Source organism: Pseudochaenichthys georgianus, chromosome 2 (genome assembly GCF_902827115.2).
Source record: "Pseudochaenichthys georgianus chromosome 2, fPseGeo1.2, whole genome shotgun sequence".
Classification (NCBI taxonomy): Eukaryota; Metazoa; Chordata; class Actinopteri; order Perciformes; family Channichthyidae; genus Pseudochaenichthys; species Pseudochaenichthys georgianus.
Genome location: NC_047504.1, coordinates 2,578,563 through 2,590,417, shown reverse-complemented (window position 1 = coordinate 2,590,417; position 11,855 = coordinate 2,578,563). Strand labels below are relative to the sequence as shown.

The window sequence follows — 11,855 nt, the reverse complement described above, 5'->3', positions numbered from 1 at the left end:
GAGGAGGAGGTGACAACAGTGTTGAGGGGGGTTTCACTCCAACAAGGGGACGTGAAGAGGCTTGTGATGCTACATTTCAGTTTAGAAACAGAAGTGGATGTTATGAGCAAAGAGACTCAGAATTGAGGCCGATGGAAAGGAACTATGATGTGTGTTTAAGAAACACTTAAAACAAAAAGTATGCAATCATAAAGAGGGACATAAACCTGTATGGTGTTATACTAAATTACACACGCAGAAAGTGAAACGAGTCATTACGTGAAACACAGTTCAGATCGTGCACAGCCTGGCCAGTAGCTAGAAAGAGTTGTGCTTGTTGGACTGTCAACCTGCTAAGTGGACAGTGAGGGTCTGATGGTCTGATGGAGAGGTGTAGCACAGTACGAGGTGCACTGAGGAATACTGGAACGCTTGTAGAAGTCTGGTTGTGTCACTCAACATTCTGCCATCCATCCCCACCCATAGCACAGAGTGTGAACCCCAGAATCAAGCCTCCGATCCGGATGCATTTTGGACGAGAAGGCACAAACAACGCAGGAAAGAAAAGCCTGATGTAGACGACCGAGGAAGAGATGAAGATCACGGGGAGGAGAGACCGGATCTGAAAGCTAGAAAGGAAAAAGAAACCTGGGGTCTTTCTGGACCGAGCGTCGGGGGCTCTCCAGCCCATCTGCTGCAATCACAATCAGTCTCAGCTGAACGGCTGTGACAAACTGCAGCCCGGAGCCCACTGCCTCCACCGGGCAGGAGAGGAGAAGAGGGGGGGGGGAGAGGCAGAATACTCTCTATTGTCTGCTCCCCAATAGGACCAGTGCAGGGGGGGGGTTACAGGGGGAATTAAAAGGGTCCCGGTGACAGGAGCGCACAGTTAAAGAGGGGAAAGAAAGGAACAGGCTGACTTAGAGCCGGGACCACCGCTGCCACTTCGCCCCACATCCACTGTCTCTAATGTCCTCAATGAACAATGACACTCGCCATGTGAGAAAATGAGTTTGTTAGGGGACGAGGGGGGGGGGGGGGTTCCAGTTGAGGGAAGGTGGAGATAAACACCCGGGGATGAGTTGTCACTCGCTGGAGGAAAATCTGGCATCGGCCCGACAGGGATCATAAAACGTGGACACGTCCCGCCACGTTATGAGACGTCTCGTCTATCATCGTAACACTGGAGATTCAAGATGCCCGATTGGTGCATGGGACCAACATGTCCTGCAGAGAGGTACTCGTGTTTATCATAAGCGCAGCTGTCAGCCAGCGACATCTGAATACAGGCGAGAGGGGGGGTTCCATTCTCAGAGCAGGTGGTCACCAATTAGACACTACTGTTCTGGTGGGGTAAGAGAACAGACAAATGCACCACTGAGTCAGCACTAATGCGTACATGTGGCATCATCAAGAAATATTGAGGGCAGTGTTCCATTCTTAATGAGATCAAGAGCAATGAGCGATGACTCTCAAATGCAGGGCGACAAAGCAGTGGTGTTCGTCCCCCCCCCTCTTTACTCTCATCAGGACACAGCCAGTGTTTGTTTGTTTGTTTGTTTAGCTTTGGTTCTCCCATTTTAACTGAGAGTCTGAGGGTGTGTGTGTGTGTGTGTGCACTGTTGCAAGAGTGTGTCTCTAAACTAATTGTGTAGTGTGAGCTACGGTGTATGTGCATGCATGTGACAGAAATAATGTGTTCTTACAGTATGTGCACATTTTACAGCCTATTCATGTGTATAGGTTTGCATACTCCGTCCATTTATACAATATAACTTGTCGTGTACTTGCGCCTGCCTGCCTGCGTGCGTGCGTGCCTGCCTGCGTGCATGTGTGTGTGTGCTGAATGATCTGCTGAGCTCATTACGGCCCTGCTTATTGCTCTGCCCGGGGTGTCAGTGACAGATTCCACTGTTTGGAAACCCTCGGCCGCCCACACAGCCAGCCTGGCTCCACCACACACACACACACACACACACACACACACACACACACACACACACACACACACACACACACACACACACACACACACACACACACACACACACACACACACACACACACACACACACACACACACACACACACACACACACAACACACACACACACACACACACACACACACACACACACACACACACACACACACACACACACACACACACACACACACACACACACACACACACACACACACACACACACACACACACACACACACACACACACACACACACACACACACACACACACACACACACACACACACACACACACACACACACACACACACACACACACACGTTAGCATTCCTCAGGGAGGTGGGGGGGGGAGACAGGACGGTGCTGGGACAGTGACTGCAGGAAACGCCGGGTCGATATGGATTTGTAATGGGACGCAGGGTGGTCTGCTCGTGGTTGTGAGCGTGGTTTTGCTGCACGAGTGTGTGTGTGTGTGTGTGTGTGTGTGTGTGTGTGTGTGTGTGTGTGTGTGTGTGTGTGTGTGTGTGTGTGTGTGTGTGTGTGTGTGTGTGTGTGTGTGTGTGTGTGTGTGTGTGTGTGTGTGTGTGTGTGTGGAGAAAACGTGTGAGTGTAATCAACTCTGAACTAGAGTTAGAGGGACGCCGGTGGTTGTGGTCGTGTGTGTGCAGCGGTGGAAGAAGTATTTAGATCCTTTACTGAAGTGAAAGTAGCAATTAAAAGATGTCAAATTACAAGTATGGATCCTGCGACTCAATTTATATTGCAACTATGGGAGCATGTGTGTGTGTGTGTGTGTGTGTGTGTGTGTGTGTGTGTGTGTGTGTGTGTGTGTGTGTGTGTGTGTGTGTGTGTGTGTGTGTGTGTGTGTGTGTGTGTGTGTGTGTGTGTGTGTGTGTGTGTGTGTGTGTGTTTCTATTCAATTAAAAGACTGAACGAGGCTTAATTTGTTTTCAGCAAACATAAGGGACATTTCTTAACAGTGGTATATTTGTCAGATGAGCCTTCAAAGTCATGGATGTATTATTAAAAACTGGAGTCTTTGGATTAAAGATGGCCGACAAAGTCCTTTGTCGGCCTTTGAGTGTTCCATTATTGATGCACTCACTTGAAGGCAGCATATCAATGATGTAGCCCGTCTCCATGGAGCTAAACGTCAAACTAAAAGCTGTTTTATTGCAATGCATCATATTGTATTGTGTAGCTTCACAAATGTTATCAAATGAATGTCGTGGAGTAAAACTCAAAGCATTTCCCGACACAGGTAGAGTACTATTACTACAAAAGTTTTACTCAACTAAGAGTACTTTTATATATCCTGTCCAGCACTCCAGCCACACTTCACCTCGGTGACATTAATCCCCCGCAGCTTGATCACAGACGGGGGGGGGGGGCTGGTCAGGCTTCGTCAATTGAGCTCGTTACTCGACCAGTCGAGGTGTGTGTTCCGAGACACACAGAGGGAGAAGAAGGCCAGCTTTGTTTCCTTCCCGTCTCTCAACCCGAAAAGACAACTAGCTTGTGTGATGTGTTTAAGTGGAGACGTGCTTCTGAGAGCAAGTGAGGTAAAGTAAGGGGTGTCGAATCATCTGGAAGCACATCAGAGGTACAATCCATCCAGGAGATGTTTAGCTGTCAACATGGCTAGACTCTCTTTGAAGAAGGGGGTGGGGTTTGGAGCCTTTTCCTGCATCAAGACAAGCAAAGGAAATGCCACTTTGTTTACCCAACACACAGCTCAGACAGATTCAACTCACATGATGGGTCACGCTGCAAGAGCCCTCCAGAGACTGTGTGTGTGCGCGAGTGTGTGTGTGTGTGTGTCACTTCTGTGTGGAAAGATGAAAAGTGTAATACAATGATAATGCACCTCCGTCATGTTCCATTAAGTAGGGGATGGGGGCGGAACGACGGTGGTCCGAAGAGACATGAGCAGATTTCCAGAGATGGCAAAAAGTACACACATCCTGTACTCAAGTAGAAGTACAGATACTCATGTTTAAAAATACTCTGGTACAAGTAGAAGTACTGACTAAACATCTTTACTCAAGTAAAAGTAAAGAAGTATGGGTTTCGAAATGTACAAAAAAGTACCCATAACTACCAGCTGTTTTAAAGAGTAACCAGGATGATGGATACACGGATCGTGTTCAATAGGCACGCAATGGGTGTTTCTCAATGTCGAGGAAGGCTGCTCCAGAGCCACTATTTCAAGGATGCTACGTCATCGAGTCCCGCCGAAGAACTGTTCCAGGATCCTTGGAATTCTACCGAGGCCGGCGTTCTCTGTTGCGGGAAATTTCGAGGCTGCACATGTGTATCCGCCGCGGTCTTAAAATCCCCACAATGCTTTGCGCAGAGACCAATTTCCCAAATATTTGGCAGAAAATGTAAAGCGGGGTCTCTCATATGATGCACACCTGCACACCTCCTGTTCCTGTTCCGACCATTCTTTGTTTTTCGGAAGAACGATTCTTGCCTCGCTTCTGAAGGACCTGGCTCGGAAGACATGTCCTACCAAGGAAGCATCCTCAACATTGAGAAACACCCAGTGACTCTAAATAATAATGATCACGCCACCAAACACAGATTAAAACTAAAGTAACAAACCTGTTTTGAAAATGTAAGAAGTAGAAAGTACAGGTGCTAAAAATGTAAGAAGTAAAAGTAAAAAGTCATCAGAAAAATAAGTAGTGGAGTTAAGTTCTGATACCAGAAAAATGTACTTAAGTACAGTAACGAAGTATTTGTACTTCCCACCAGATTTCCCTCTTCGTGGAACTCGGGAAAAGTCATCAAGACTGGAATGAGCCGGATTAACACTGCTGGAGTCTTTAATTAATCTTCAGTAAATCTTAGAAGAATTACTCGAACATTCCTGGCGTGATTACGGTAAACAAATGGGGCTATTATAGCATGAGGTATCCTCTATCTTACACCAGCGCTACGGTTAGCTGTAGTCAAATTAACACCGCATTTTTCCCCTCACAGGGGGTCTTTGCTTTATCGTTTTTCCATTGGCATTAACTCGTTTCACTTTAGTGTCATAAAGCAACCGAGCTATTGGGTAGTAAAACAGTGGACCAACCAAAGGCTTGTGTTTATGACAGTAACCTAAAATACGATGCGGTACTAGTTTAATTGGTCGAACACGCAATGTAACATGCAAACCAATAGACGTGAAAACAATACATATCGTTCAAGTTTGCAATGCCTTAAACGGAAACCACCCAGTGGGACACACCTTCTTATAACTTAAATATTATGAATTTCATACTTCCTGTATCCGCGGAGAGAGGAGAGGATCTTTTCCAAAGAGCCCTGAGGTGGAGGTAAATAGCATGGATGCAACCACTGTGACTTCCACCAGCCAAAACCACACGGGCTCCATCAACAATCCCAACACGCGGGGTCTATCTCTCTTCTTATCTCAGTGCACGGATGTTTTCCCTCTCTTCTTTTGTGCACACTATTCAAAATAACTGCACTGGAACCATTCTCTCAACGCTGATCTTGATCAAAGAAAAAGGTATTGTCATTGCACAAAGGGAGAGGAACTCAACGGAAGTTAATAGACGTGACATGCTGTGCGAACATTTGTACCAGAGTTACTGGAAATCAGACTTAAAAAAGACTATTGTGCAACAATGCAACTGCTTTTCTCACAGCACAAGGCATTCAAATTAGTGTCCGAGAACTCACTTAGAAAAGCAACAGTGGTAATTAGCCGTTATGTAAGATTCAGCTCTTAAAACACAGCTAATTGCTTCTAGGAATGCAGATAATACCCCCATTGGATCCAAATGCCAAGAGTACGTGTCTCGAGTCATATAAAACACGGCATACGCATGTTGTGAAACCACGAACAAAAAGTGGTGATTACAACATATATCTGCAGGAAAGGTTAGCTCCACCAACGGATATGTTTCAGAACAAGTGCGGTAAACAGCTGCTTCGCTTTATACTTAACCTTGAATGTTCTCTAACAGAAACATGGAGGCTAATGGTGAAGGATATGTGGAGAAGGAGGCCGCATATCACTGCTTAAGCACTCTTGCCTAGTGTGCATGGAAATGCCGCTATTAAACGACCTTGAGGGAGCTTCAGTAAAAGGCTTCATTAACCCATTCCATTAACCTCTTCCCTCTCATAAGCTCCATAAAAGTGATGCATGTATTTGAGCCGAGCCCAGGCTTTGCACATGAATCAGGGCAGCAGCGTGTGGCGTTTACAGCCAGACATAGTTAGTGAATCTTCACAGAGATAAAGCAGCGAGTGTTAGGCGGCATCGTGTTAGATCACTGCTGGAATCAACAAGATGCAACAGTACCAAAGCTATGCCAGATAGAAATCCATTTCTCATTGCTATAGAAACAAAGAACACACCCACTGATTTCCTCCACCAGTGCCCGATGAACGGATTGATTTATGTACACAGTTCCTTGGAGATATCTCAGAGTCAGGACTCCTGGGCCGTAAAGTGACCTCTAATGGACGGATTAGGCTAAGTCATTCACTTCAGAGGGCACACAAACATACTTTGGGAGTGTATTAGATCTCTTTGGAGCTTAGTATGATCAAATTATTGCATTAGGCCGGTCAACTTATCCAATTAAAGTTGTAAAAAGCATTGGTTATCGCCCAAGCGAGACGGCGGATCCTTGGGGCGTTGGTTAGCGACAGGCTATGCACCTCCTCGTCCACAGAAACAGGCTTGGCCACATACTTCAGCCGAGGATTACAGCCTTTCATCTGGCTCAGACCGCCGGCAGCACACAGGCGTCTTTGAGGCCAGATGCCTTGCAGTAACATCAGCACGGTCCACATTGTGGAAAGCTGTTTCCCAGCTTCATGCTCCTGTGGTCTTTTTCATACACTTTTCTTTCTCTCTTATCCACTCTGCCAACTGACCATTTTAGGGGAACACTAAAAGTCACTAAAAGAGCTTTTTAAAAAGGCATTTTTGAAAGTCTTAAACTTCGGTTGAGACATTGGAATTGAGTAAATTAGTTAAGGGCTTTGTTATATTATTGGCCAAGGGCAAATGGACAACATGTTGAGCCAGTGCAGAACTAACTGGTCCATTTTCAATTCAACCAACAAATTCTCTTGGGTGTCCACACTTTTTTCAACAAGGGCCGCATACAGAAAAACATACGAAGGGCTGGGCCACTCACAGGTTCAGTTATAAGTTAGCAAAATCAATCAAATGTAGGTCAATTATGCTTGTTATTCGAAAATGCCTTAAGAGAAAAACAGCCTACACCACAGCTCTGCAGAGGGTTTCCTTTACTTTGTTAAGGTGTCAGCAGCTCCTCCCTTAAAGCAGAAGCCTCAGATTGCTACATAATAGGCTTTATTTCAAGCGTGTTATGTAAATACGTTATTGGGCTTTTTTCTAATCAACTTAGATTTTTTAGAAAATGTTTCCAACTTTAATTGACTAAATGTATTTGAACATTTTGTTTGTGGGCCATATCTTATTATACCTTTTGAATATGCCGAGGGCCGATTCGGTTGTAGTATTTTGGGAAGCACCCCAGATTTACACAAAGTAAATTACCTATAATCCCTCAGCTGAGCGCACATCTCATCTCCACTCACCATCTCTGCCGACATCGCAGCGCCGTTCCTCAAACATGACAAATAGCTTATTGATCAGCAGATGTCGTCGCTAATGTCCTCCCTGCAGCTGCCTGCTCCACACAACCTGTCCTAAACCCCTCTGGATCTCCAGCTGAGTCTCCCCCCCTCCCCCTCCACACCTCCTGGTCTCTCGGAAACAACATTCTCCTCCCTCCCCAAAAGGTGTGGAAGGAGTCCCAGACAAACACCATCTGCTAGGGGCAAAACATGGCAGGTGAGGCCAGCATGATACTAGCCAGACCTGAAGCACCAACAACAGGGTCAGAAGAAGAGTCAGGGTTACAAATCAAGAGTGGGAATAAAGGTCGAAGCTGAGCGTGAGCGTGGAAAAGAATCTAAATCTACATTGTTTTAATCCACGGGAGAGATTACACAGTCACGGTGCCTTGACACAGCAGCTTGTCAGAAAGAGGTCACTCCCACCCGTCATGCTTTTTACCCTGCAGAACATCCATATGTCTCCCACACTTGTCTGCCACTCAGCACACGTCTTTAATAAACTCACATTTTCCACTTAGCCTACAACTGTGTGTTCAGTGCCACCACTAATGATATCGTTCACCTTTAAAAAAGACATTTGATGCTGTTTAATGACTGCACACATGTGCTGAATAACTGGAAACCACGGGTCAGCGTCCTACTGTACGCTGACACATCTAGCGCTGCCACATTTTGGATTCGTGCCATCTGATGTTGACACTGTACCGCTGAGCTTTTGTTTCCGTCTGTCAAGGACACGGCCACATTGCATACAGGGAGCAGGAAGAGCCCGGCCAGCACCCCACTGGGGTTTTGTGCTTCATCGAGCAATGATGCTGCAACTGCACGCGAGGGACTGTGTGTGTGCGTGTGCGTGCGTGCGTGCGTGCGTGCAAGGGGCTTTAGGATGTCGAGGATGCAGCAGATGCTTTCGACATGCAATCAGAAATGAGCTGGATCTGTGTGTGTATATGTCATCAAAACATCCTTCCGTTACTAGACGCTGGTGACCTCTAGGCTGAGGTGGGAAGTACAAATACTTTGTTACTGTACTTAAGTACATTTTTCTGGTATCAGTACTTTGCTTTTGGTGCGTGATCATTATTCTTTAGAGTCATTGCGTGCCTATTGATCTGAACACGATCCGTGTATCCATCACTTCCTGGTCTTCTCTAAAGAAGAGGGACCAATGGAAACGTTGTCATGTTGCCATGGAAACATTCATTCGCTAACAATGACATTATTGTTCTGTTAATATAAAGGGAGCTCAGTTACTCTTTAAAACAGTTGGTACTTACTTAAGTACATTTTGAAGCCCATACTTCTTTACTTTTACTTGAGTAAGTACTTCTACCAGAGTATTTTTGAACACGAGTATGTGTAGTTCTACTTGGATGTGTGTACTTTTGCCATCTCTGCCTCTAGGCTTGAAATTATGTTGGTTTTTTCATGTTAGATACCTTTAAGGCTTCAACACAAGTTTTGTATATCCATTTGACCCAACAAGGGTATTTGATATACCTACATCCTTACCTACTCATAACAGTAGTTAAAAACATTCATGATCTGTGTGAAAGTACCCTGTAATACCTTACAATGGAAGACATGAATGCAGTGGGTCGCTGGGTCATGAAGTAGGGATGCAGAGGACTAGGGGAATTTAAGGGCTTCTCTTTCTCCTACTGACGGGTTGATGGGCCCCATGCTCTGAGGGGTGGAGGGACACATCTATAGCAATCGTGAGATGCTGCTTAATAAGGATAAGGAGGCGTTTCCGGAGCTGCGGTCGATGTTTTAGCTGAACAAAAGCCTCTGTGAAGTCGTTTATCACTGTCCACGCTCGGAATTCACCAACGCTGGACAAGAAATGAAACAAATCCTGCCTGGTGGTATGTTGTTTCTAGGAAAGATGTGTGCTTCAGAGACATAAGGGCTTTTCAAAAGAACTAGCTGAATATGTGGTGGTTCCGTTTTAATGATGGTTTCATCTCAACTTGTGAAAGAGTCCAGTGGAAGACTGGAGGAAGCCCTGGTGCTCAATGGAATCTCACATTGTCTTCATTCTTAGCTCTGCCCTAAGCACTCTCCAGCATGTGACGGCTTCGAATCTGATCCTCACTTTAAAACCATCCTCACTTTAAATCTCACTTCAACTTTGAAGTAAGTTTACCCAGACGGCTCTAGACACAAGGGCAGATACAGCTCTCATATGGCAGTAACATACTCTTGGGTCTCCAAGGCAGAGGCACTAATTCATGTCATGTCAGAAAACATACATCAACACAGAGTGAATGGTGGGAAAGATGGACACTCAAATTAGTTAAAGTGAGTGCAAGTTCATGGACTAAAGGTATTTTGTAGGTGGGTCTTTCTAAGTAGCCATCAGGTCACCCTGGGTGTCACCAAAGATGACTCCCCTGTCTTATAAAGAGGGGTGGGGATGACAGATTGGAGGGTCATTCCTTTACACATCACTTCCTTTATTAAGGGGCTGGCCTGGCCTAGTAAATGGCATGGTCAGCGGTCATCCACCCACCCCCCCAAGTCACCCACCCTGAGACCCCTATACCCAAGTGTCCAACCCCCAGCCCTTCTATGCTCACTCAGGGGGAAATTACTTTGAGTCGGGGAATACAGCTCCATTGAGGGTTTTACAAAAGAGGGTGAAGTTTAAAAAATGGTCTCTTCTTTCTGCATGGGGGTGCAAAGGCGAGGATGATAGGAGCATGCAGGGGACAAGGTCATTAGATTGGCATCTCCATAAGCTCTTCATTCTCATTGTCCGTGCAAATCTGCTCCGAAAGGACCTCCATGAGAAATACCCCCGGTCCACCCCACACTGGGACCAGAGTCTCCTCCTTTGTCTGCCACTTTATTTAGTGTGTTTCGAACACAAAAAACATTTCTCAAGAACCGCGTACAAAGCTTGTCTCCAGCTCAAAACCAACAACATTGTTCAGCTGCCTGCGGTTGGGAATGGATTGCAGGCAGCTGCAGATGTCCTTTTCGCCAATAAACATCTGCCCGGAAATCTTAAGAGCCTCTTACCTTCGGACATTACGCCGCTCATCCTCAAGCTGCTTGAGAAGCTCGTCGATGCATTTGTTGGCGTCCATGTATTCCTGCCAAGAAGAGACGAGAAAGAAGCCAACAGTAAACAATGGAGCTAGTGTGCTAACGCTCAGGTCAATTGGAAACACAGGAAAACACGGTTTTCATGCTGAACATTGATGCTGCAGACTGTAAATATCCACCACCGTTTCATCGACGTGTAAGGAACGGTAGTACTTTTGGAAAAGGTGTGATTAATCAGTTTAGTCTCTCCTTCTCACTGTGTGTAACTCCAGAAGCACCTCTGGGTACCTTCTGGCTCAGAAGCCAGCCCAGCTGTGTAATGTCAGCTGGGAATAGTCCATGCTCACTACTGAGTTAGAGCACAGGACGAAATGAGGTGAAGCTAAGAGCACAATGGAGAAAACAGATGTCAGGTTTTCTTGGCTACGGCCTAATGATTTGCCTCGTAGTGGTCCGACGACAGGAGGGGGGAAGTGCAACTGTAAGAAATAGGCCACCATACTTCAACCATCTGTGTTTCAGACATTGGAGGTGCACAGAACACAGCCAGTGTGACCGTCAGATCGGCGTGGTCTAACTTTCAGACTAATTCATTAGATGTTAGCTTGACAGCTCGTGAGGCATCTCCAGGGTAACGCCTATCTCAGGGGGGCAGATGCTCTGCATTGATTTCTAGACAGTGTGGTCATGTGAGCGAAGAGTGTAATTGAATAATGGGGATTCCCATGAAGAGGTCACCCGGGCAGGGATCTCAGTAAAGAAGGAAATGTAGTGTCTGAGAAACATTTTTTTTTTTTTCATAAAACATTCTTTATTGAGCATTTGTTTTTCTTAGCTGCTTTTATATCCTCATTGTTCTTATAGTCAGTGGCACAAACAAACACGATCCAATCTTGTAAATAAAAAAACACCAGGAAATGGAAACACAAACACTGTGTCTGAGGCAACTTTCCTGAAGACCCCTGTTGTGATTGCATACAAATTAAACATTAGCATGTGCACAAATAATAATAATAATAATAATAATAGCAACTTTTGGAATAACAGTATCAAAACAATGCACGTGTCTGGGGAATCGCATTGTGAAGGCAACCAAACACATCAGTTATATGTGTCTGCAAGCCTTTAACGCAGCTGAAGAACTTTTAATAATTCGTCTTGGGACAGATTTTGACCCACCTTCGGGCCTGA

At 45.6% G+C, this 11,855-nt stretch overlaps 1 protein-coding gene across 2 annotated transcripts in view; it reads right to left on the bottom strand.

Moving 5' to 3' along the window:
- LOC117457704 (nck-associated protein 5-like) overlaps positions 1–11,855 on the bottom strand; it is a 159,140-nt gene that overhangs the window by 98,180 nt on the left and 49,105 nt on the right. For both annotated transcript variants that reach the window (XM_034097914.1, XM_034097923.2), the window contains one exon: positions 10,638–10,711. In XM_034097914.1, coding sequence (XP_033953805.1) covers positions 10,638–10,711 — 74 coding nt within the window. The remainder of the gene's footprint in view (positions 1–10,637; positions 10,712–11,855) is intronic.